The following is a 25,864-nucleotide window of genomic DNA, read 5'->3' as shown; positions in this document are numbered from 1 at the left end:
TATCGATTTTAAGACAGACCTCTGTAAAGATTAAAACAGGCACAATAAATTGATAAAACTTTCAGATTTGATGTTTTAAAGATAAAATTTACACGGTAAAAATAAAACCAATCTAAACTGGGAGAAGAGTCTGGTCTCTGCTGGGAATCTGGCAGAAAACAACAACCTGACCCAAGATTTTTATCAGAATATTTAAGAATAACCAGGAATATTTAAAGGTGAACGGGACTAAATCTATTTTCTCAATGTGAGGTTTTCCAGATTTTATCCTTTAAAGCCAAAACACAAATAAAAGCTGCAAAATGTTAAAAAGAAAACTCAAAACGAAAGCTGAAGGATGGATGAGGAAACGTACAACCTGCCTTCTCATGAATTTAAAGTCATATTTTAGTTGTTTCTGCAGCCAGTTTTTTTCTTCTGGGTCTGAATAATCTTTGTACAATGGAGTTTAGGGCCAAAATAAAAAAAAATAAAATCTAAAATCATGAAAATAAAGTCGTACAATTATGAGAAATCGCAAAATTACGAGAATAAAGTCAAAATAAAACGAGAAAAGTTGTAAAATTATGTGAATAAAGTAATAATCAAGTTTATTTGTATAGCAAAGTCAAAATAAAACAAAATTTATCTTTATTCTCATGTGAGTTTATTCTCATAATTTTATGGGTTTTTTATTAATATCTTCTTAGCATGGTGCTAATACAACGTCGCATCTTTCTGTATATTTATTATTTTCGGCCATTTTGGTGCCTAAATGCGAACAAGTCTTGAGAGCATAAAGGAAAAAAACCCAGCTGAACATTTCCAGCTTCCAGACTGAGATTATCCGTCAGGCAACAGAAACACAGATCCGTTTCATTTCCATGTGAACCAAAATGTTTCTGTATTTCAGGGTAACAAAAACAGGAATCAATCAGTCGTGAGACAACAATGTAAAGACAAGAACTGTACAATAAATACATCAGAGTTTTACACGTTGAGGTGACTTCCATGAAAAAATAAACACTGTTGACAGAAAGCACGTGGTCGCCACGAGTCCGTTTCAAGTCTTCACACGAGAACAGGAAGTGATGCGCAGCCGCAGCTTCATCTTTATTTAAAAAATAAAATAAAATAAAAAACAGATTGGATGAAACAGAAGAAAACAGAAGGCATCGTACAGCTAAGGAATGCAGTGAGGGCCAAACTACCGACTTAACAGATGCTACTTCATGTTCCTGTGCGGTTTTCCTGCCGGTGTCTGAATTTCAGAGTTGAATTTAACCTAAAAGTGCGATTTAAAATGTGGTTATGCGGTGTAGCTCTGAGCAGTCAGTATCTTAACTGCAGCAAATTCAATTTGAAAAATACTTCACAAGAACTCTGAACATGTATGCATATGATCCTAGATTAAAGAATCAGTAAAGAGCAGGCATGGCAGGACAATAAACGTATCACAATATAAGCGTTTCATATCAGTCAATATTGATAATTACTGATCAGTTTTTTGTCCGTTTTAAATATGTGAAATACTGCTGAACTGGCAGTGTGACGGCTCCCGTTTTATCCAGTTTTCACTCAACTCCGTTGTTTATTTTTAAGCAGTTAAGAAGCAAAACCTTAAACTGCTGCAGCGCCGGTTACTCAACAAGTTGTCGCTAGGTAACCAAAGAGTGAGCGAGTTGCTAGGTAACCAAAGAGTGACCGAGTTAGTTGATTCCACCAACCTAGCTTAACTAGCAATGAGAGGTTGAGTAGCTAAAGTCTTTCCTCTCACTACATCTCCCAGAATGCTTTGCAGTTATGGATCTGAATGATTGAATATTCTATCTATTGATATTGATCATCTGTTTATCACAATATATGTCTGTGTCCGAATTCAAGGTCCTGAAAAAGGACCGGTCTACGTGGGACGGGTCCTTCACAGACTGAACGACGACCAGAAGAGAAAAGCTGTGAATTTGGACAGGTCTGGTCTTCACCAAATGCCCCAACTGCCCCAACTGCCCCAACTGCCCCCGCCCCAGCGCAACTCATGTTGCCTAGCAACCATGACAGCATGAAGCAGAGAGCAGCAAAGACAATAACAACGCAGCCAAAGTTTGTTTTTCAGTCATGCATTACTCCTGATTTCTGTATTATTCTTCACCTTTTATAGTAAATGCTGTTCCATGGGAAAAATTAATCTGTTAGTTTGATTCTAAAATATTCAAACATGTAGTGCACATTTCTACCAGGAATAAATATAAGCAAATTATTCAATTTCAAATATAATACTCTCCAAATCTCGGATAAGCTATTAGTTAAATAAAACTAGTTTGTTTGAAGGCTTAACTTTAATCAATCAAACTGATTTGATCAGGAATAAATTAAATACTTTAGTAAACCAAACATTTTACAACCAGATATTACCTGTGTGAATAATATCAGTGTTTAACTTCCACTCATTAGGGAAAGCTAGTGGGAGTTTTTGTAACAATGTGCCGGGAGTCAGGCGTTCTGCTCCGGTAAACCCAACCTCAACTGCCGGCCAGCTGGCTGCTAACGCAGCAGTTTTGGTGAACCGAGCAGATATTGGAGATTTACACACTGACATTCACTTTATGTCATTTAAAGTGTAAAACAACTAAATCATTTGCCGCTCTTCACCGCCATTGACGCTCTGCCTGACCGCCCAGTTTGGACCCGCAATGAATTATGGGATATGGCGGGCCATGAAGGACACACCGGACCCATCCTTCAAATCGGGGGAAGAGGAGAAATCATTTGGAGGAGTCTTCGAATTCAAACAGGCCTTTTCGCCACGCTATGACATAATCGGCCTACAAATCCGTCCTTCGCAGGAGGCAGACCCTGAATTCGGACCCGGCTCTTATCGGACCTGATTTACTGTCCAGCCTAGGAATAAACGTCGGCATTTATCGTATTGTTTAGCATTTATCGTGACAAATTTTGTGATAAGCATTTTGATTTAACTGTAAATTTCAGTTAATATTTTTTAAAAATGATTTAAAGTGTTTTTACTATTTTCAGGTTTTTTTTCACAAGAACATCAATATTTCTAAACCCAATTTAGATACGCTTATTCTTTCTCCTGGTGAAAAAAAAAGTTTAGATATAAAAATAGAACAAATGAAAAAGAACAAAACTCCTGGAAATGCAGCTCACACATTTATGCTAGATTAGCATAAATGTTAATCTAGCATAAATGTTAATCTAGCATAAATGTTAATCTAGCATAAATGTTAATCTAGCATAAATGTTAATCTAGCATAAATGTTAATCTAGCATAAATGTTAATCTAGCATAAATGTTAATCTAGCATAAATGTTAATCTAGCATAAATGTTAATCTAGCATAAATGTTAATCTAGCATAAATGCCAAGTTTGCCAGTTGAAATAAATCATGTTTTACTTTTGAGGTGTTTTAGATGGTGATTTTATGAATATATTGCTCTGTCTCGCTTTCAACTGCATGTCAGATACTGACTGCTCAGAACTGCACCACACAACCCCACACAATACTGTAAAAAAAATAAAAAAATAAAAATAAAGCGTTAGGTCAATTTGTACGGAAACTACAATGGTGTATTAGGACCGTAAAAAAAGAAGAGTAAAGGGAGTAAATTTCCACCAAAATTTGCTAGAAAGAACTCAAATTTGGAGATTAATCTCAGAATTTTTCTAGAAAAAACTTAGGAATTTATGAGTTTGAAAAGTCAAATCTGAGAGAAAAAAAGTACATTTTGAGATATAAAAAAATATATAGAGAAAACAAAAGATTCTAAGTTAAAAACTCAAAATATTTTAGAACTATTTAGAAAAAAATCTCAGAAATCTTCTAGAAAAAAAACAAACAAGGAACTTTAAGTTTAGAAAGTAGAAAAATTTAGACAATTTTAAACATTCAAAAATTTTCTGAAATTTTTGAATTTTAAATTTTTCAACTTTGAAAAGATGAAAATTTTCCACCTTTGAAACTCGGACATTTCCATGTTTTCTAGAAAATTTCTGAAATTAATCTCAAAATTTATGAGTTTTTGTACCAAATTTCTGACTTTTCAAAAAAGTTTTGTGGCCAAAATTTACCCCTTTTTTTCTTTTCTTTTAAAAAATCCACAATAGCCCTAATGACGCTGTGGTAGAAAAAACAGGTCATTTGCTCCTTCTTCTACCATTATTAACGATCTCTTATTTGGTGACCCTGTCGCCATGGAAACAGGACAAAATGTGCAAGTGAAGCCACACGAGGGAAAGTGTTTTAACTTTAGAGGCACTGATACGCAGCAAACGTTTGTGCTTTGAGGGACGACTGATTGGCCTTTTAGGAGTCGATGTACTGAGTTAAAAACTGTTATGTTTTGTTTCTGTTGGGTCTCCATTAAAAAAATAAAAATAAAAATAAAACAAAACAAAACAAAAACGCCACTGGGCGGTGAGATGTAACAGACCAGCTATACAAAGACACACTAGCTAGAAATAAGGCATTTCACTTTGACGAATACAATGAAACTGAGGAAAAATAATATTTGGTGAAAGTTTGGCAAAAAAAAACAAAAAACAGAAAATATAATAAATTATATGGAGCCACAAACTTGTGACAAGGCAACAACAACGGACTTTTTCTTTTTTTTGTGACCTGTCAGGACGAAACACAGCAGAAAGTGTGCGCATGCATGCACACATCCAAACTTTCTCCCAGTCGCTCGCAAGCCGCCACAGAAAAAAATTATAATAAAAAATAACAGGTTCACAGGATGCTGTGCAAAAAAACCAAAAAAGACATTTTCATGGATGAAAACCGGAGATACGGAAAGCCGTCGACGGAAACATTTCCACCCTGTTGTGAAAATCGGAGTAGAACCAGCGACTTGCATCCTTTTAATGTACAGTACAGTCGGTTTGCTTCCCGGCGGAAACAGGAAAGAGATGCATGGAGCACTTAAAAAAAAGACAGCAATGTACAGCGAGAGATTTACAGATGAAATATTACATGTTTGAACTGCAATCTGAGGAAACAACGAGGCGTTCAGTCTCTCTTTTTCTCTTTTCTAAAATCAGGACAAAACCTCAAATTGGAGCTTCAGATCAAAATTCGAGTCTTTTTGCACTTTTCCCAATGATTTCAGGAGGAAAACTCACCCTCTTCTACCCACTGTTTGCATCTACAACTGCCTGCTGCTGCCCCCTGGTGGCCGGACTGAGCTCCTGATTGGACTGGACCACTTTTTTAAAGGGGAGGAATCTCCCAAAGTGACTCTGTGGCTTGATCCGAAACAAATCCCATGATTGTTCTGTGCTTTTGAATTAAAGAGCAGGAGTTAATTTAGCTTTTCATGTTAGCAGTGGAAAAAATATTAAAATAAAGTTTAAGTTTAAGGTGCAGCCTTTTAGTATGGAAGAAAATTAGTGCCATAAAAAAAAATTCAAAGTTTTTTTTCTCAGAATTTTGACTTTAATCTCAGACAATTAAAGTCAAAATATTTTTTTTCAAAGAGGCACTAATTCTGTTCCGTATTTTAGTGTTATGTTTTGTCACAATATATGTTATAGCTAAAAAAACAATAAGAAAACTCGGTTTTAATTAGCCTTGGCTGCACTTTTAAATGATTTTTTTTATTAAAAATGTTGAATGCAGGAACTTTAGAAGACATTTTTCTGCAGCGTTTTATGGTTTAGCGTCGGTCAAATCTGGTGGGATTATATTTCAGATTAATTCGGATGGCAGTTTTCTTTTAAGTATTGCACATGTTTTACACTGCAAAAACAAACAAAATCAACATTTTCTTGTCTAGTTTCTAGTGCAAATATGTTTGTAGACTTGATTAAGACAAACTAACTTATAAGTAACTTTTCTGCAAGATATAAAAAACCAGTAGTGTCCAAACGTTTTGCCAAAAACGACAAATTTAAATGATTAGTGTTCCACAAATTAATTCAATTAAAAATGCAAGAATTTGTCTTTTTAATTATTTTATGGTAACATTTCTATGAAATTCTTTAAATCATGAAAAAGAAAAATAGAAAATTTAAAATTGTCAATTGTTTATTTTCTTGATCAAATTTTTACCACTCTTGACTAGAGGGCCGAACAAAATCATTTCATGGACCACAAACGGCCCCAGGCCCACAATTTGAGCACCCTGTTTCAATTCCTACATATTGGTGAAAAAAATACTAGTTACAAATGAAACAAGACATTTTAACTCATAACATGAGCAGATTATTTCAGTACTTTTACATCAATATTAAGGAATTATTGACCTAAAGAAATGCTAAAAAGTTACTTCTAAGTTAGTTTTGTCTTAATTCAAACGTATGAATATATTTTCAGTAGAAACCAGATGAAAAAAAATAGTTTTGGTGTGAAGTTTTTACAGTGCAGAGGAACCATTTTGGATCGCTCCCTCCTTTCGGTTCTCCCTCCTGTTTTCAGTCTGGATGCAGGATGACGGGGAAGAATATGGAGATTATTTAACTCTACTCGTGTTTTCTTTTCTTTTTTTACAGTGGAGTGGAGAGGGTGGGGGGCGGGGTTTCTGGTATATAAACAAGTTGAATATAATCATCATCATCATCATAATAAAAGTCTTTACATGGACGTTGACTTACAGACTCGGCACAAACTTTACACGGCTGCTCAGCGGAGAAGAGAGCAACTTACGACACTGCAAAAACACAAAACCTTACCAAATATTTTAGTCTAGTTTATTGTGGAAATATCTTATTACACTTAAAATAAAACAAAGCTAACTTACAAGTAGCTTTTCAGCATAATGTAGGAGCTTGTTTTCAGTAAATGATTCATAAATATTGATAAAATAATCCACCAGTTGAACTGGGACTTTTTCACCATATTAATAATTTAATACTTGGTGTTCAAAGTGTGGCTCAGGGGCCATTTACGGCTCCTGGACTGACTATTTGTGGCCCCAGACTGAAATTCAACGATAATAGAAATCTATAATTGAAATCTTGTTAAAATACAAAGTATTTCCTTTTTTTGCGCAAATGAAATCTATCCAGTTCCAAACCTAAACTGACAAAATTATTAGTATTTCTTCAATAAACACCTGATAAGTATTTATTTTAATAAGAAAAATCTGCAAAACCATAATCAGGTTTTGGCGCTACAATTATTTAAAATAAAAATGGAAATCCGACTACTTCATTAGTTTAAAGTATTATGTATAGAGCTGAACCGATCCGATATTAATATCTGTATCGGCCCCGAAATGGAAAAAATTTTGATCTGTTATCGGTAACAATGTGTCGGATCTAATCAGTCTCATTCTGTGCTTTATTATTTATTTTACATCATATTTAGAATTCCTAACTGCGCTTTCTGATCCATTGAAGGTTTTTGATGTTTATTTTTAAATAGTTTCAGTTTCTTTATTATTTATTTTATATTTTTCTGTTCTACTCCACTGGACTGTCTGAACAAATTAAAGTTGTTTTTACATGCTTCACTAAACGTGTGAAGATATTTATTTCTATATTTCAGTGTCAAATTAATTTGTAATTCAGTACATGCACGTCTGTGTTTTAAAAAAAGAAACTATTCAAGTCAATTCTTTTTTTTTTCTGCCTCTGATCGACTGAACCTCAGATATCGGTCTTGGTAAAAACTGGATTGGTGCATTCCGAATTACACTGTAAAAGTTTTTTTTTGGTCCTCAAGTCCAAACGTTTGGACACCCCTGATGTAAGACAAGCTCTTATTTCTTCCTGAAAAGTTTTTCATCAGTTAGTTTGGTTTCGTTTTAAGAGTGATTGGATATTTACAGTAGAAACTGGACAGAAACATTTGTTGATATTTTGTGTTTTTGCAGTGAGACGCAGGGAGACGATGTCCTACGCCGCCTCGCCGTCCCGTCTGTCCACCTCGTCCCCCGTCTCCTCCGACCCGTCCTCTTTCTCCTCCGGCGCCGCAGCTTTTTCTCCGTGGCTGATGGAGTCCGGTTCCGCCCGGCCGACCCGGCTGTCCTCGCTCGGCGGCGAGGCAGATGAGGACGCGGTGACGGTAACTGTACTTTCTCTCTCCTCCGCGTCTCCTGATTTCCCCCTCTCTCTCTCCTCCTCCTCCCTCACCCGTTTCCTCCTTCTTTTGGGGCTTCCCGGCGCGCCGTCGCCGCCGCCCGGCGTCACGGCGGGCAGCGCCATGATGCCGCCGTGGGGGAGGAACATGTGCGGGTACAGCAGGCCGTGCGACACGCCGGGGATCAGGAAGGGGTTGAAGGTGTGATGCACTCTGCTGGTGGAGGTGATGACGGCCGCTGCCGCCTCCGCCGTTCGCTTGGCGCCCTCTGCTGGCTTCTCCTTGTCGGCGCCACTCTCTCGATCGGCGGCGGCGGTCGTCGATGACGGGCTGGCTGCCTCCGACGCTGCGGTTGTCGTGGTGACGGTGGATGCAGAAGCGGAGGCGGTGGAGTGCGGCGGCGGCGCGTGCGCCATCATGGTGCCGACGCTGAACAGGGCGTGCTGCGGGATGGCAGCGGCGCCATGTGGGTGCGGGATGCCGTGCAGCATCATGGGCAGCATGCTCAGCCCGTTCTTGGCGTCGTCCGCCGCCGACCCGCCGCTCCCCGCGGGGAATCCGTGTGGGAATCCGGCCGCCATGATGGGGATCCCGGGGATGGCGCCGCGGAGGTTCTGCAGGGTCACGATGGAGTCCATGCTGCCGATCAGGCCGCCGTTCATGTAGAGCGGCGGGCCGAGGCCCGCGGAGGCGGAGTCCGACACGGACAGGAGCGGCTTCGGCATCTCACTGCGCGGCCGTCGTCCGCGGCGACGCGAACCCGGGTCCCGGTTGACCGGTTCTGTCAGGATCCGAGAGAACTTCCCCTCAGGAAGGAAACCCTGGAGCAAGAGCCGACATTCAGGAACATTCAAGAAACCTTTTAAACCTCCGAGATAAAAACAATACAAAGAAATTCAGTTTAATATGATGTTATTTATTACTAACGTTTTGTGATAATATCTAGATTAAGAAGGGAAAAAAATTTAATTTAGAAAAAGTTACCCAAATTTCAGAAACGTTTAGCATATAAAAAATAAGATGATCAATAAGTCAATAAGGAATAATAAATATTCATTATATTGAATCAATCCTAAATGTTTTGAGGTAGAATGAGCTTCAGGTTCAAACTGAAAATTAAACACAACAAAGAAAGTTACACGCAAAAAAAAAATCCCCCCCAAAAAATACACAAAAGAAAAAAAAAAGATGAAACTCACAGAGTGTTTGACCACGTCCGCCCAGTCTGGAGCGACGAAATACTCCGAGTTAGCATCAAGCCACCTGGAAAGCTCCTTGATAGCCGGAGCCATAGCGCCACCAAGCTGCAGAGAGAAGCAATGCAGACAAGAAAGGTAAACAATACAAAAAACCCTGAAAACTGATGACTCCTGTATGAAAAGTCAGTTAAAACTAACAAAAAATGAAATTCTGGATCCTAAACTAATGTATCTGAAAGCTGATTTCAGTTGTCCCATTTTTTTGTGGTCAGCTTCTATCTGGATGGTTCTGACCCACCTCTGTTTTAGGGTCAAACTGCAGCCTGACTGAAACATAAACAGTATTTATTCCAGTGTGTGTGTGTGTGTGTGTGTGTGTGTGTTATCTACCCTGCGTCCTGTTCCTCGGTGAACTACAGGAACTCTCTCCTCCCCCGTCAGAGTGTTGATGTCCAGCTTGGTGGGATCTTTGCAGCGATGCCTCCTCTGTTTGGGACGCTCCACAAAGCCGTGCAGGAGACTCGCTCCCGACTGACCACAAAAAACGAGACGAAACAAAGTCATTAAAACATCAACGTCTCCATGGTACGTCTTAAGAAATGGTTTGGAGAGTCACAACAAGGCTGCCTCATCAAGTCAGTGTTAACATCCAGCAGGTTTGTGGTCTGCAGCGCCCTCTGGTGGCCTTCTTCTGAATAACTGCTTTAGTTTGTTTTGTACGGCCGTTGCTCCGATTTTCTGCATTTCCATTAACCAAAAAATTTAACAAATTGAAATTATGAAAATAAATTCCCTTAATGGAAACACATCAATTTGGAAAAATCACATGTTTTTCAGGCGTATCATAACAGATGAACTTTGCAAAACTGCAATGGAAACACTTCCATCGCATCTCAGGAGTCACATGACCAACAGCCGGATGTTACTGTTGGCTGAAATGCTGTTTACTCAAAGAGCCCACAGGAAAACCCACTCCTGCTGCCATACTCTAAACCATCTCCATCAGTCTCCCGTTAGCAGCTATTAGCTAACCTGGTGGAGCTGCAGGTCTGCTGCTCTCCTAAAAGCAGTTAACTTTCATCTGAACCAACAGAGATACATACGTGAGCGAAGGCCGGCAGATCCATGCTGTAGCCCGGATTCTGTCTCAGCCACTCGATCAGGCCTTTGCTGGCTGCTTCCCTGTCGATGGCCACGATCTCTGGCTGAGGAGGCGTCTGAGTGGGGGTGGGGGTGGAGGAGGAGGAGGGAGTGGGAGGACCAGCAGGCCGATCGGACGGAGACGGGGACGGCGAGGAGGTGGAGGACGACACGGAGGAGTGGCTGATGGCCTCAACCCGAGCCTGTAGGTGCAGATGTTTAAAGTGACCCGTTATTCTTCCTTAAACCCTAAATCTGTAGGCAACAATAATAAATAATAATGAGATTTCAGTCTGGTCAGTTATTATGAGCTGTTTTAGAGTCTCTGTCACTTTAAATCCAAATAAGCTGCTTCTGGCCACGCCCCCAACTCAACGTTTACACTCTCACATGAAAATGGCTGCAAACAGATGCCAAGTTATTCAACTGTACATCTTTAAAAAAGAAAAAGTGGTTGGAGGAAAACAAGATGGAGACAACATGAATTGTGGATTATGTCTTTGTTTCCACCAATGGGGAAAGAAAAGCAAAAATGGAGCCTTCTGCACAACCAACAAGACAGGTCCAGGTATATTCAGACAGTTTGTTTTCCATCTGAAACAAAAATTTAAAAAAACAACAACAAACAAAGAAGAATAGTTTTTTGTTTACTAAACCAAAGTGAAAAGTTGGATAAAAACCCGAAACAATAAAACGAAACAAAGATAAACTGCCTCAACAACAAAACATTTGTCTTTTCCAGCAGCCATTATACAACCAACCAAAAGTGCTGGAGTTCTGCCAGGGTTGCTACGTAACAGGAAAGCTTGGCTGGGGTTGCTAGGTAACGGCTGCCTGCTGATCTGTGAGTTTACGTCCTGGACGTTTTTTAAACGGCTCATTCTCAAGACACCAAAAAACATTAATTTATTACCGAAAAATCAGCAGGGTTTCTTTTTTAAAAACACTTGAGTTGCTTTTAGAAGCAGTAGAAACCCAAGTGGAAAAACAAAAACGTACAAATTTTAAATTTTGATTCTCCTTTGAACTCAGATTCTTTTGGGTGTTCCCCGTTTCTCCTCAGTTTTTCTACCTGTTCGGACTCTACGCCACGCCCCCACCACCCACCTGTGCCTCCGGCAGGTGCAGCCCCCGGCTCTTGGCGAACTCGGAGTACAGAGCCTCCACGTTTCTCCGTCTCCCTCTCCTCCTCCTCAGGGAGTCGTCTCCCCTCAGGCTCCCGTTGACGATCTGCCCTGTGACCGGGTGGATGAGCCCCGCCTGCAGAATGCCAGACATGTCGATCCCCACCGAGCCGGGCAGCGGCGCCGTGATGGGCGGCAGCTTGTGGCTGCCTCCAGCGCCGGCGTTGGGGTGGCCCATTCCAGCGGCTTCGTTCGTCCCCGCGCCGCTCGTGGTGCTGATTTCTCCAGAGGATTTTGTCAGATCTATCGCCGCTTCCTGCCAGCCGTTCAGCATGGCGCCGGTGCGGTGGGACGGAGCGGCCACCGCCGCCACTTTCTCTTCGCCGGAGCTGCTGGCAGCGGCGGCGCTCGTGTGGCTCGGCGATGCAGACTTCCCGGCTAAGATCTTTGCGGCCGCGGCGGCTGCAGCGGCTTCGTAGTCGAAGGACCGGCGTCCTCCGGCCCGTTTGAGCTCAGGGAGGAAGGGAGGAGCCACGAGCCTCTCCTGCAAGAGAGGCAAGGAGGTGAGGCGCCAAGCTGCGCGCCCACATGCGGCGCCCCGCGGCACGTACTGTCCGGGTGGGCAGGGTGGGTGAGACAAGAATGGGAGAGAGATGATGGCTTTGGTTAAACACACATATGGACTAGACACAACGCACGGGCTGCTGTGGATTCAGACCTGGGTGAGATTCAAAACTGATTGGAAGCAGCGTTAACGATATTCACATTGCATGTTACTGTTTACATCCGCTGGAGGGCAAAAAGACGATTCTGGTACTTTTCAAATCCTTCGTTTATCTTGCTCTCTGTGTCGGCTACACTACACACAGACCTGTTGCCATAGCAACTGACTGACAACAACTCCACTAATGTTTCAGGATTAAACACCAAAAAACATGCAAACATTTCCCAAACAAAGGACAGAACATCCAGTAAACAACAATTTTATGTTTTTAGGCTTGATGCTTATTTTGAGATTATTAATAAATGATCGCTGTGGTAGATTAGCTACCGCTGCTATTAGTTAAGCTAACACAGCGGTGGTTGATTAGCTAATTTAAACACCTGCTCTACTGATGCTCTGTAAGACTTGGTGTGAGGGTCAGCTTTATTTTTAATTTTTGTAACTGAACCAAAACACACAGGATTCCACATCACATCTACATGCTAAGGTTCTCATAGTCAAGCTAGCATAACTGACCTACTTCCCTCTCATTCGCTAATTTTTTTAATTAAAACTTTTTCCTGGCCTTGTTATCTAGTTCTTGTAGTTAGGCCTGTCACAATAAATTTTGCTGAGCGACCGTCTCAAAAATTATTGCGATAAACGATAATATTGTTTGAAGACCTTTTTACACTGATTTAATGTAAATGACGTAATAATGCATGTGATTTCCTGCCAAAGATAGATACACTTTATTTTCAAAAGATTATTTAACACTGGAGCTGATAAACAAAACAACCAGAAACAAAATGGATTCTCAGTCTCCATTAACAAAAAACTAACTTGAATAAAACCTAAACAACATAAAGCCAAAGTGTAAATAAATACTGCATTCAACCAAGAGTGCAGATTGTGAAGTCTGTATATTATGTTGCCCTTCAGTAATAATTAGATTTAAATAGAGAAGATGGGCACATCGACTACCTGATGCAATAATTCACACTACATGATTTTTGCTTCTATTTTTCCCCTTACAACAATCTTAGAAAGTTGGTCTTTCTCAGATTGTGTGGTGTGTTACGGTAGATCGTCGTTGCCGCTCCGATCTAAATCAGGATTTTCCCCGACTGGGATCTTAACACAGCCTGTTGAATGTGACAGGCAGCCAATCAGAAAGCCTGGATTCTCCTCAGTGTTTTCTGAGGGGAAATTACGGAGGGGAATCCCAAACAGCTGACACGGCGCAACCTGAAGTCCAGTGGACATTGGAGATGATATGTGGAAACAACATTAATGTTTATTCAACATGCAAAGAATATAGAAATGACAAGAGGAGGAGTTGGAGCGAAATTGCTGCTACAGTTGATAAACCTGGTAACTTTTCAGCTGTTCTTCGTTAACGTGACGTAAACAGGTTCTAATGATTTTCATTCAGTCAGGACTTTACGCTGACACTAGCCACATGCATTGCAGGTAGATTGTAGTAAAGCATTGATTAATACCTGGTTTTAAAATTAGTTCACTGAACTTGTAGCCATTATTTTGTGCCCATTGTTGGACACCACACGGCAGGACCGAACCGATGGAACCGTTATACCTAGGATTTCTGTCGGCTAATGTGCGGTCTGTCAGGGTTTGAAAATGGGCCGACAATCGGCCGACGGCTCTAAGATCGTGTTGTGTGCGCTGAGCTTTACACTGAGGAAATGACAAAGGAGGGTCAGTGGAGAGCATCGGAGTTGAGCCTTTTTTCATTGAGTAACATCAACAGAAAGAGAAAAAGGACAGAAGAGACGATAATGCCGATAATTAAAATGACATCGATAGTTTTAATTTATCGTGCGATTAATTGATTTACCGTTTATCGCGACAGGCCTAGTGGTAGTGTTGACAATTAGTAGCAAAGCACTGCGTCAATTTTTCTTTTATATATCACACATAGATTTAAGATTTAGCTCGTTATATTAACAGTAAAACCAATGCTAGTCATCGTAGGCGAGCAGCTTTTGCCCTCCAGCAGGAAGCTGGCAGCAGGATGTAGCACGTGTGTCTTCACGCTGCAACGGGATCATCTACCCAAGACTGATATCCACATATAAAAGCTTTACATGGTACAGAATAAGCAACAAAGCAACATGTTGACAGGAGGTGATCAGTGCTGCAGGACTAACTGAAGATAATTCAACATTATTTCTTATTTAATGCTTTTAAAACACTGCAAAATATCTACATATTTATTAACTAATTTGTGTTTATTGCATTTACAGTGAATTAATTTTGTCAAGTTTCAACAACAGACTTCAGGTTTTTCTGGACCAAGAATACTTGGTAAGATTTTGTGTTTTTTTCAGTGTAGTCACTGGATTCAATGAAAAAACACAAAATCGGAGTATTTTTGTCTCATTTCTAGTCCACATATCTTAGTGCGCTTGAAATGAGACAAAATTAACTAAAAGTAACTTTTCTGGAAGCTGTAGGAGCTTGTTTTGAGTGAATATGGTTTTGTGTTTTTGCAGTGTAACGTCCTCTGGGTTTGAGTTTCTGATTATTCTGCAGCAGATATTCTTTTTGACATTGAGCACTTCTGGGGACACAAACCGGACAGAACCATGGCATGGAAGACAGAAACACGCAGACGGGTGATAGATGTGTAAAACGGAGAATATTGAATTAATTTGCTGGTTTTTGCAGAACGCCTCACCTTGGGAAGTCGTGTGAGGGGCGGCGGGACGGGGAACCCCAGACCGCCCAGCTGGACCCGCGGCTGGCCCGGCGAGGCGCCGGACAGGAACCCGGCTCGGTGCTGGTGGTGCTGCGCTAAACTGTTAGCCAGACACGAGTTAGCCGCCACGGACCCAGGGGAGTCGTATTGCTCGCTCGATGACGGCCATTTTCCTTTCAGGATGGCGTGGCAGATGCTGTCCAGCCGGTTGATAATAACTCTGTCCTGCAGGGGGCGATCACAAACACAGCTGTAGCTATAAATCCCCTAGGACTACCGTTTGTTTTGTTCCATAATGAACTTGGTGTTTTCACGTCTGGCAGGTCTTCTTAGCTGCTGAAGTAAATTTCCACCAAAATTTCTGAAATTGATCTCAAAATTTATTCTTGCAGATTTTCAACTTTTGAAACTCAGACATTTTCATTTTTTTCATAGAAAATTTCTGAGATTAATCTCAAAATTTCAAGGGATTTTTAGAAAATTTCCAATTAAACTTTGAAACACATATTTCCAGGTTTTTTCTAAAAAATTTTGAGATTCATCTCAAATTTTCTGAGATTTTCAGCAGAAATGTAGTCCTTTTTTCTGTCTGCAGTGGCCCTAATGAGCCGTTGTAAGGAGGAGTAAAATAACAGACAAAAATAAATAACATCTGAAATCTTAAGTCTTGAAAGATCCTTCCTGTAAAGGAAGGATCTTTCATGAACTCTAACAGTTTTTGTCTGCACAAAAACTGTTAGAGTTTATTTCCTAACTCGATGAAAATCCATATGAGAAAGGATAAGGAACCTAATCGATAAGTGGAATCGATACTGGAATCGGTATCACATCCCTACGTCTTGATAGAAGGGAAAACAGGGTTTAAAAGAAAATGGCCGCCCAGCTTGCATCCCTATCAGGCTGAGGAAGGGCTGAGCGAACCTTTGGCCACTCAGAGAAGGAGAAGAGCGCCTTCTCCTGCAGCAGCTGAGCGATGGTCGGCTCCCGGCTCTCATGCAGGCCTTCGGGAATCTCATACATGGAAGCCGGAGCTGCAAACCTCGGACTGCCGGGATATCCTTCCACCACAGGAACTGAGGAGACAGCAGAAAAACGAGTCACGGCGAGCAACGCGAGCTGACGATGAAACGGATAAAACGGATGAAACTGTTTTGTTGATTTCATGGTTTCACTTATTGATTTTATTTATTCAGTCATTAAATAATTTATTTATAGTTTAAAAAAACTGCAACAATTTAAACAATTTGACTGAAAAGGTAAAGGTAGAAGATAAAGGATTAAATTTATGTCTGTCCTACACATCAGATTTTATAAACTAACTTAATCATAAATCATTACAGTATATAATTTTGGTTTTTTTAATAAAAATTCTGACTTTTTCTCAGAATTTCAGTTTTAATCTCAGGCCTATGATTTTAATCTGAGAATAAAAGTCAGATTTAAAAAAAAAAAATTCCTAATATTCAAATTCAACCCAGTAATGCTGAATGAATCAGAAGGTTCAATCTGATTAATTCAATCAGATTGATTTAATCTGACTGAAAGGTGAAAGGTGAAATGGAAGGGGTTGCGTTCGTACCCGGGGAGCTCGGCCTCTCCTCCTTCACCTGGCCTTTCAGCGGACTCTCCGCCGCTGATTCTCCCTGCTCCAGCTTCGGCGTCAGGACCGTGCTGTCCGCCTCCAGCGTCTCCCGCTTCATCTCCATCTTGACCTCAGACGAGGTTGTGAACTCCAGAACCTCCGGCTTCACCTCGGCTTTGATCCCAGAGCTGTTCGGGAATGCCGCAAACTCCAGAGCATCAGGTTTGCTTTCGGGCTTGACGACGGACGTCTCCGGAAATCCGGCCAACCTCAGAGCTTCTGGTTTGATCTCCGCCTTGAACCTCACGCCGTCCGGATAGACAGCGAACCGCAGGTTGGCCGGCTTCACTTCCGGTTTGATATTGCCGCCGTCCGAGAAAGCGACAAACTGCAGGACTTCGGGTTTGACGTCGAAGCTCTCGGACTTCATGGAGAGGCTGAGGTCTTCGGGTTTGACGTCGAGCAACGGTGAACGCAAAGGAAACTCCAGTTGCTCGGCTTTGGTGTCCTCGGACTTCATGGGGAAGGAGAGGAAACGGGAATGCTTGATGTCGGAGCTGTCTGGGCAGACGTCCTCTGCTGCCTCGGTTTTCGGAATCACGAAACGCAGTGGCTTCTTCTCTTCATCGATGGAGAATTTAAGATCCGATGACTTCGCATCGACGTCGTTTAAAGTCAAATTAGCCTTGATTTCATTTTGATCCAGGAGATTTTCTCGATCCAGAGAGAAAGACGAGGTTTCGCTCCGGTTCAGGTTGGGATCTATTGAGACGGTACGCTCTCTGGGTTCTGCTAACTCTGACCCGGCCATCGCCATCAGACCAGGTTTATCCTCCATCGGTTCCTCCACAGCGTCGCCCAGAGAGACGCAGTCCAGCCGACCCTCGGAGATCTCGTTAACCTGATCCGCGCCAAAACCGCCACCAGAACTTTCACAGCTCTCCTTCATTTCCAAAAACTCTCCGGTTTCGTTCCGGATAAACGCTTCGGCATCAAGAGAACTGTCCATCGAGCGTTCCTCTTCGGTCTGATACAGGATCAGGCCGTCCACGTCTTCTGGCGGCGCCTCGATGGACGCCGGACACGCCAAGCTGCCGTCCTGCTCCAGCTTCCCCAGGTACGGCTGCACCTCCCGGGACAAATCCTCGCTATCGTCCTGGAGGTCCGGAGAAAGTCGCTGCAGGATCTCCTCCGTCTTATCCAGCTCCCGTTCTCCGTCCTCCATCTGGGGAACGTCCAGGACGCCGACGCCACGGTCCGCACCTTTCAGCAGAAACAACAAAAACACTAATAAATCAATTAGTTAAATTAAAACAAGCTCAATAACTTCCATTTGTATAATTTATCTTTTCTCTCGTTTTCTACCAAAATCTGAATGATAAAAGTTTGCAGTTTGGTCTTTTATTCTGAACTAGCCCTTTTTTTGAGGGTTTTGTTTACAGAGACTTCCTGACTCATTTTATTTGTTTCTCTTGTTTTGTTCATTTATTTTGGATATTAAGAATGTCTTCCTGTTCCAGTGTGAATTTAAAGTTTATTCATCTTTGAGAATGTGTTCTTGCATTTTTATGCCATTACCATTACATTAGTCAAAAATGTCTCAAAGCAACAATATCATAACTTCCAGGAAAATATATTGTCCAATAACATTTGTTATCGTGTCAGGTCCCAATAACTATTTCACTAGTTTTCCTAAGACGGTCGCTACTGTCCTCACTTTCATTAATTTCTGAAATGTGGAATTAAAAGGAGATTTCCTTGAAGTCTAAACTGTCTTAATAAAATTTGACGTACCTTCCTTCTCTGCTTCCTCTTCATCTTTGTCTTCGAATTCAAACCCAGCGCCTCCTTCCTGGTCGTCTCCTTCCTCCGCTGGGTGGATCAAGCTCTCGGAGACGTTGGAGTGGCCGAGTCCATCCTGCGGCTCGTGGGCGGTGATGTCGGGTAAAGAGAGGGGTGGAGGCGGGACGTAGGGGAGCGGCGGACTGGCCGACAGGTCCGTTTGATCCGGACTGGCCTCTTCGTTCACGCCAATGTCCTGAAGGATTGAACACAGAGGAGTCTGGATTACTGCAGGTTTATTCTTCATCTTCATCTTTTCTGAGCAATAATTGGCACCGATTTTAGCACCAAGTGTGCTAAAATCACCAACCTACACTTTGTTAATGACACAGCGACGAGTCGGTTAAAATGGTGAGAACCACTGGCGTATATGACTGGATAGGACGGCGTCTGTCGGCCGCTACAGACACTTATTGTTTACATCCAGAAATTTAGCACATGCGCACAACGCTGGCAGGCGAAAAGACGATTCTTTTACATGCCGCGCTGATAGCCGCGCTAGAACAGTTTACTAAATGAAACCTGGAGATGTAGGTATCATCAGTTTAGTAAAGTGTGCCATAAAAAGGGAAAAAATTGTTAAAGAACAACCACTTTTTCTCATCCTTTGTGTCAGCTACGCTACACGCAGACTTGTTGCCATAGCAACTGACAACAGTGGCACCTCCTGTCTCAGGATTCAACACCAAAAAACATTCACACCAAGAACAGAACATTCAGTCCGTTACCGTTTTTATGTTTTCAGGCATCATGTTTATTTTGCGATTATTAAAAAGTGATCAATGTGGTAAATTAGCTACGGCTGCTAGTAGCTAAGCAAACACTGCGGCGGTAGATTAGCTAATTTAAATACACCAAATTAAACATCTACATGTTAAGGTTCTCATAGTTCCACCTTAAAGAGCATGTAGCTTGACGACAGCGGCTCCACTGAATCCCCCGTCGAAGGGTGAGACGGAGTGGATGAAGGTGGGAGGCCTAAACACTCCTCCAGAGTCCTTCCTTCCTCTCCTCCTCTGTCTCCCCCCTGAGCCTCCTCATCCTCCTCCTCCAGGAAGCCCGTCTCCAGGGCGGCGGGGCCGAGGATGGGGTCAGACTCGTTGAACATGTGCTCAGCTGGACTGGTGTGATCTGCGCTGTCCCAGGGAGCCTGCAGGAAACCAGACAGATTCAGAAAATACCAAGAAAGGAGATTTAAGAAATGCAGTGAAAGGAGCTAACAAAACACTAAAAAGATGAAAATGTGCTTTGGAAAAGGACATACCTTAAGAACTAGTTAACATCTCAAAATTACATGTTTTATTAAGTAAATCCTCCTTTTTTAGCCATAATTACTGAAAAGTTTGAACTTATTGTCAGAAAACTGGGAATCCAAAAACCAAACCAGCTTCAAGTGGTGACTTTTTTCTGCTGATCTAAGTTTTATATCTAATGCTGTTCAACCTGAAACAGAAGCATTCTGAGGAAAAGAATCTATTTTACTATATTTTAAATCTGATTTAATCTTTCAAAAACAACAGATAAAGTGTAACATGAGGCGGCCTGGAGTGGCTCCGCAGGAGGATCGGCACATTCCCGCTGGGCCCGGTCTCCCTCTCTCTCTTCTTCTTCTTATTTCTCTAAAGTAAGGTCGGTGTAAAGTACTCTGAGCTGCCTTGTGCTACACAAATAGACTTGATTGATGTAACATTTTAAGATTTTAATTACATGTTACCTGTTCTCTGACCGGTCTGAGACGCTGCGTACCTGTAGCTGATCCAGCTCCACCGACGGCGCCAGCAGCCCCGTTTCCTCCGACGAGCCCTGCTCACCGACCAGGACGTCGCTCCTCAGGTTGGCGTCCAGGTCGGCTCCGCCCACTCCGTATGAGTTGAGCATGCTCTGACCCCCGGTGGCGGAGTTGAAGGGGAACCCGTTGAGCGCGTCCTTGCAGACCTTCCCTCCGTGCAGCGCCCCCAGCTCCAGCGTCTCATCCAACGGAGCGCAGTCCAGGAAGTCCACCCGCGACCCCGGTACCAAGCCCAGGCTGGGCGAGCCGGAGTCCCCGGCGTCCAGCGGCGGAGGCTGAAGGTGGGGGTGAGAGGAGGAGGATGAGGAAGAGGAGGGCGAGGGCGTGGGCGGCGGCTGCTGGTGGTGCTGGTGGTGGTTGGAGGCCTGGTGCGGATACTCCGGAGGCTGAGGGGAGTGATGGCCGAGCCCCGACTCGTACAGGCAGCAGTGAGGCAGCTGGGACGAAGACGCCGCCATCCCAGGGTGGTGAGGGTGATGATGGCTGTGGGGATGAAGATGAGCGGGGTGCCGCCTGACGTAGTTCCTGTGAGCCTCCAGGAAGCTGAGCTGCGGGTCGTTGAGGATGTAGAAGTCGGTGCGGCTGAGGCCGTGGCGGGCCGCACCGACCAGCAGGTCCCGGTCGTGCTTCCCGCTCTCCCACCAGACGGGGAGGTAGAGGGACGGCCGGCACAGCTGGAGGCGGGCCGACAGGAGCGGGTGGCGCAGAACCTGCAGGTCAACACTAAGCTTTACAGAACTGCTTCAACTACAGAGGCCCAGAAGGGACAAACATCTCTGGACATAAACAGAAAACCGCTTCAACTACGGAGGCCCAGAAAAGCAAACAGTTTCTGCAGAGACCCGACCTGCTCTCGGATCTTCCTCAGCAACTCGATGCGATACAGCGTCCTGGCGGCGCGCTCTTCGGTCAGCGGCTCCACAAGAACGCCCGGATCTTCCAACCCTGAGTAAACAAAGTGGAGATTATCAATATTAAACGTCTTGTTTAGCAAAAGTTCTGCATTTATTCCTGAAAATAAGATTCATTGGAAATCTGCATTTCAAAGCGTGACTACGTCCTGCTCCCAGAGAAATTCAGAAAATTCCACCAAAGTTGGCAGAGCAAAAAGATTGCATTTCCCGGCAGCCATTTTGAGCCTCGGTACCTTCTTCTTTCTTCGGCGGAAGCTTGCAGGCCGTCCTGCACATGTTGACGAACGAGTTGAAGTATCGCTCCAGGCTCTCGTCCGTCTTCCTCTCCAGCCGGGCCAGCGCTCTGAACTGGGACCAGTCGAACACCTTCCTCTCCGGATCGTAGACAACGCCGAAGGACGAAACGGTGCGGTAAAAGTCCGCCTGCTCCCGGCGGGTCCACCTGGAACGGAACCAGGGGGATGAATCCCTGATGGCGGGGAAAACCCGATAAAACCACAATCTGCAGCGGCGTCACCTCCTCTGCCACTCCAGGAACAACGGATCCGTCTCCGTGGAAACCACCGAGCACCTCCTCAGCTCCTCGCCCAGCTGCCAGGCCAGCGGCCCGCCACCGTGGTGACCGTGAGCCGACCCCGCGCCCCCCATCGCCATGCCGACCAGGCCGTCGTGCAGCAGGAAGTCGTGCCGCAGCAGAGGCTCCCTGCGCAGCGTGAAGCGCTGGTAGGCCGTGATCAGGCGGCGGAACCGGGCCGTCAGGGCCGGGCCGGCGGGCCACAGCGGCCGCGCCTGGACGACGTGAAGAGATGCCACGCCCGACCCGGTGCCCGTCGTCGTCGTGGTAACCAGGGGTCCATCTTGGTTGCACGGGTCGGCTGGCGTCTGAGAATCTGTGAAGGGAAAATGGTTTGAAGAAGAATTCAGATGTTGCACTGAACTTTAGTAGAGCTTCAAAGTGCAAAAGTAGAAAATATTACCAAGTTTTTCTGGTCTAGTTTCTAGAGCAAACATCTTAATTCACTCGAAATAAGACAAAACTAAATTACAAGCAACTTTTCAACAAAATAAAGGAGTTTGTTTTAAGGTCTTTTTTTAGGGTAATTTTATTTATTTCTGGATGGTAAGTCAACCACAAAACTCTTGTATTTTCCAGCAGCCGTTGTACAACAAATAAAAACAGCTGACTAAACGTGGTTTAGTCAGCTGGTTATTAAACCAGCTAAAATAAACCACTAAACATGGTTTAGTCAGCTGGAACAGCAGGAACGGTTTCCAGAGGTCTGGATTTTCCAGACACAAAGGGTTTTAACTTATTGTGTTTCTGTGTGACTGTTTTTCTGAAGCGCTTGAACTATTTTAAGAAGCAGTCAGGACTCAACTGGAAGGATAAAAATTAGCAAATTCTGCAGTTGACTCCAGTGACGATTTTAATGTTTTGTTCCATAACCTTTTGGATATAGAATAGAATAGAATAGAATAGAATAGAATAGAATTACTTTATTCATCCCAGCAGGGAAATTATTTCGGACAGAAAATGACATTGAATCCACATTTTTGCAAAGTTTTAGGCTTTTAAATGCTGAGGTCTTAAACTTTTGAACATCTGATGAACAGCACATTTCAGCTTAGTGATTGTTTGCAATAAATTTGTCTCACTGCCATTCCTTCTTTTCGGCTCTTTGAAGCTTTACTTAAGATTCTTCTTAAGGTCAAAATATGAATTGCTGCCATTTTTCAACTGGTCTTAAAGGTTTTAGTCAGGAGTGGAGATAGGCCTGTCACAAATGTTGCTGAACAATAAATTGTCCCAGAAATTATTGCGGTAAGCAATTATTAACGGTAATGGCCTAATAATTCAAGAACAGATTCTCAAAGATCAATAAACTTTAAATTCTAATGAACATTTAACTAATGAACTGGAAGACATTTTAAATATCCTAAGTAAATAAACAAAACAAGAAATAAAATGAATTATGAAGTTTCTCTAAACAAAATTGTTCTTCAGAAAAGGGGATAGTTGAGACCAAAACACCAGACTGAAGATGTTTATCATCCAGACTTTGGTAGAAAAAGAGAAACGATACATCATGCAAATGGAAATTATTGAGGTGTTTTCATTTATGATGCGGTAAATTGATTTATTGCTAATTGTGAGAGGCCTAAGTGAAAATATCCTCTGGTTTACTGGCTAACAGGAAGCGTTTTTCACCTGGAACGTCTTTCTGCTGCTGCTGGTCCGCCGCCTCGGCCTGAGCCGTGCTGTCGGGTATCTCTGATGTGACGATGCTGGAACAGGTTTCCTGCCAGGCAAAAAAGCAGTTTTAAATCAGCTCTTTAGGTCGCAGAGATGCTGTTTGGATTCCAGTTTCTGGTGTTTTCCTGTATTTTAACAGGTTGTGTGTGTTTTCTTAAAACTGCAGCGCCCCAAGCTCTCTCAGCATCCATAAATAAGCAATAAAAAATTGTGAATTAGATTTTCCTAAACAGAACAATCCATTTTAATGAGTTCCATCTGTAAATCTGTTACTTTTACAGCACCCACAAGGCAGATTTCTACCAAATGTGCAACAAAAAAAGCAAAAACCCTGAGCTCTACCTGTCTGTTGTCGTCTTGGTCCTCCTCTCCGTTCGCTTTGCTTTCCGGTTTCTCCTTCGCCTCCTCCGTTTTACAGCTGCTGACAGGGTAAAAAAAAGACATTGAAGGGGGAAATAAGTTAACAAACGATGACGGCGCTAAAGAGGAACAAAGATCTATCATCAGAGCGGCTGTTCAGAGGACGTTCGTCATCAAAACGCTGCTGTGATCTCAGGAGAGAGAGAAAAACGCTGCAACAAATGTCTTTAGCAAGAAACTAAACCTGAAACTGAGAGAATCTATGAGGAAAGTAAAAAGATTCAAATCAGAGTCATTAAGAACCAGGAGTTTATTTCAGACGGAAACAAATCTGACCTTGACTTGAAGGATTTGAACGCCACGTTTTGCTCAAGTAAAGATAAAAAGTATCTGGTAAAAAGGCGACTTAAGGGGCGTGCTGTGGTGGCGCAGCGGGTTAGCACGCCCCACGTTTGGAGGCCTTAGTCCTCGACGCGGACGTCGCAGGTTCGACTCCCGGTCCCAACAACCTTTACCGCATGTCTTCCCCCCTCTCCTCACCCTCCTTCCTGTCTGCCTACTGTAGAAAAAATACGAGCCGCTAGCGCCGCAAAAACTCTTCGGAGAAAAAGAAAAAAGGCGACTTAAGTACTGAGTAACTGACTAGAACAATCATTAATATTTAAAAATTGCCGTCAGATGATCATCAGATGAACCAAAATATAAAGTTAAATGGAAATGTTGGTATTTTAAAGGCCAAAATGACAATAATTCATATATATAACGCATGTAACAAAGTCAGGCAAAAGAAACTTTTTCCAAATCAGTTTCTTTTCTTATAAATCTTTAACAAAACAAGGAACTGAATGTTTTTTATTCAGTGTTTTTATTCAGTGTCTCACAGTGGGAAAAGAATCCAGAACATTGACAAAAGTGACACTTCAAGTAAAAGTACAGCGTGGAACTAGTTCTTTTTCATATTATTTACTCTAACAAGTTCCTATAACTTGCTGAAAAGTTACTTTCGAGCTAGTTTGGTCTTATTTCAAATGTACAGAGATATTCGCACTAGGAACTAGATCAAAATTACTTGATAAGATTTTTTTTGCGTTTTTGCAGTGTAAGGATAATAAAAAAGAAGAGAGGTAAAATCTGGCAGGTGATCTGCTTTGTGGAGTAAAATTCATCAAGCAAAGCATCAAAAGTTCCACTTGTAATTTATAAACAGGGAAAAATGGATATAAAAGTTAATTTCTGTCCAGAAGGGAATCATCTAGTAGCAGTTCTTTACCTCCTACTGCTGCAAGTCAACAAAACTTAATTTAGTTTACCTTTCTCCAATGCTTTATTCAACTTTTTCCTGTCTACATGAAAAGTCTGATGTCTTTAAATGCAAATTAAACTTCTGTTTTTTTGTGTGTGAATTAATCCTAATTTTCACCTGTCCGTCAGTTCAGCAGCCGCCTCCGATCCTCCCTGCTCTGCAGACAGAGCTGTGACGTCCGGCATCCCAACTCTTTCCAGGAAGCAGAGGTCGGGATCGGCCCGCATGGCGTTGTAACGCTCGTATCCTGTCAGCGGACAGGAACAGAAAAACAGAGTTAAAACACACAGCAGGAAGCAAAATGCTGCTCACGTTTCATTAAATTAAAGCAAAAAAGACCAAAAAACTACAAAATGAGCAAATCGAGCATTTTTAAGGGAAGTTTTCAAACATTTCCAGCATCACACAAAAAAATACAGCTTCAGTTCATTACTATATAATATTTATTACAGTTATTAATTATTTATCCGTGACATTATTCTAAATGTTACAGAATGGACAAAGTAAATTAAACTGGTCAGAAAACAAAAAAATAATTTCTTTAAAATATCTCCAAATTTCAATACTGCTCCTTAAAATATAAGACGATCAATAAATCACTGAGCTTTTAGGAATAGTCAGCATTACATTACATAGAAAAAAAATCAAAATAAATCATGCTGAGGTAAAATAACCACAAAGAAAGTTACAAAACAAAAGAGTCTCTAAAAATGTTCTTGCCAAGTTTTCTGTCATTTAGCTTATAGAAATAACTGGTGATTCTAACCGACTTAAAACAAGAAAAGTTTAGTCTGATACAAGGGGAGTTTATTATGCAAAACTCATATTTCCACTTTTTTTTTTACTTCCATTTGAGTCTCAACTGCTTCTAAAAATAGAAAAATCGCTCCTGAAAAATCCAGGCGTTTTTTT

General features: G+C 42.4%; 1 protein-coding gene across 7 annotated transcripts in view; it reads right to left on the bottom strand.

Annotated features, from left to right (window-relative positions):
- Positions 1-7,501: 7,501 nt before the first annotated feature.
- The window catches only part of chd6 (chromodomain helicase DNA binding protein 6), a 66,284-nt gene continuing 47,921 nt past the window's right edge, over positions 7,502-25,864 (bottom strand). For 5 of the 7 annotated variants that reach the window (XM_023324714.1, XM_023324713.1, XM_023324718.1 and 2 more), the window contains exons 29-45: positions 25,070-25,199; positions 23,632-23,710; positions 23,245-23,335; positions 21,553-21,925; positions 21,269-21,477; positions 20,969-21,066; positions 20,079-20,831; positions 19,228-19,482; positions 18,285-18,528; positions 16,488-17,753; positions 15,830-15,981; positions 14,888-15,133; positions 11,467-12,093; positions 10,323-10,562; positions 9,610-9,750; positions 9,220-9,324; positions 7,502-8,841 (exon numbers count right to left, since the gene is read on the bottom strand). In XM_023324714.1, the coding sequence (XP_023180482.1) occupies positions 7,837-8,841; positions 9,220-9,324; positions 9,610-9,750; positions 10,323-10,562; positions 11,467-12,093; positions 14,888-15,133; positions 15,830-15,981; positions 16,488-17,753; positions 18,285-18,528; positions 19,228-19,482; positions 20,079-20,831; positions 20,969-21,066; positions 21,269-21,477; positions 21,553-21,925; positions 23,245-23,335; positions 23,632-23,710; positions 25,070-25,199 (6,014 nt within the window). In that variant the 3' untranslated portion in view covers positions 7,502-7,836. The remainder of the gene's footprint in view (positions 8,842-9,219; positions 9,325-9,609; positions 9,751-10,322; positions 10,563-11,466; positions 12,094-14,887; positions 15,134-15,829; positions 15,982-16,487; positions 17,754-18,284; positions 18,529-19,227; positions 19,483-20,078; positions 20,832-20,968; positions 21,067-21,268; positions 21,478-21,552; positions 21,926-23,244; positions 23,336-23,631; positions 23,711-25,069; positions 25,200-25,864) is intronic. The other 2 variants (XM_023324719.1, XM_023324717.1) reach the window with 2 other exon arrangements.

This window comes from Xiphophorus maculatus, chromosome 20 (assembly GCF_002775205.1).
Source record: "Xiphophorus maculatus strain JP 163 A chromosome 20, X_maculatus-5.0-male, whole genome shotgun sequence".
Taxonomy (NCBI): domain Eukaryota; kingdom Metazoa; phylum Chordata; class Actinopteri; order Cyprinodontiformes; family Poeciliidae; genus Xiphophorus; species Xiphophorus maculatus.
The sequence above is the reverse complement of the archived record's forward strand: the minus strand, read 5'-3'. Positions and strand labels throughout refer to the sequence as shown.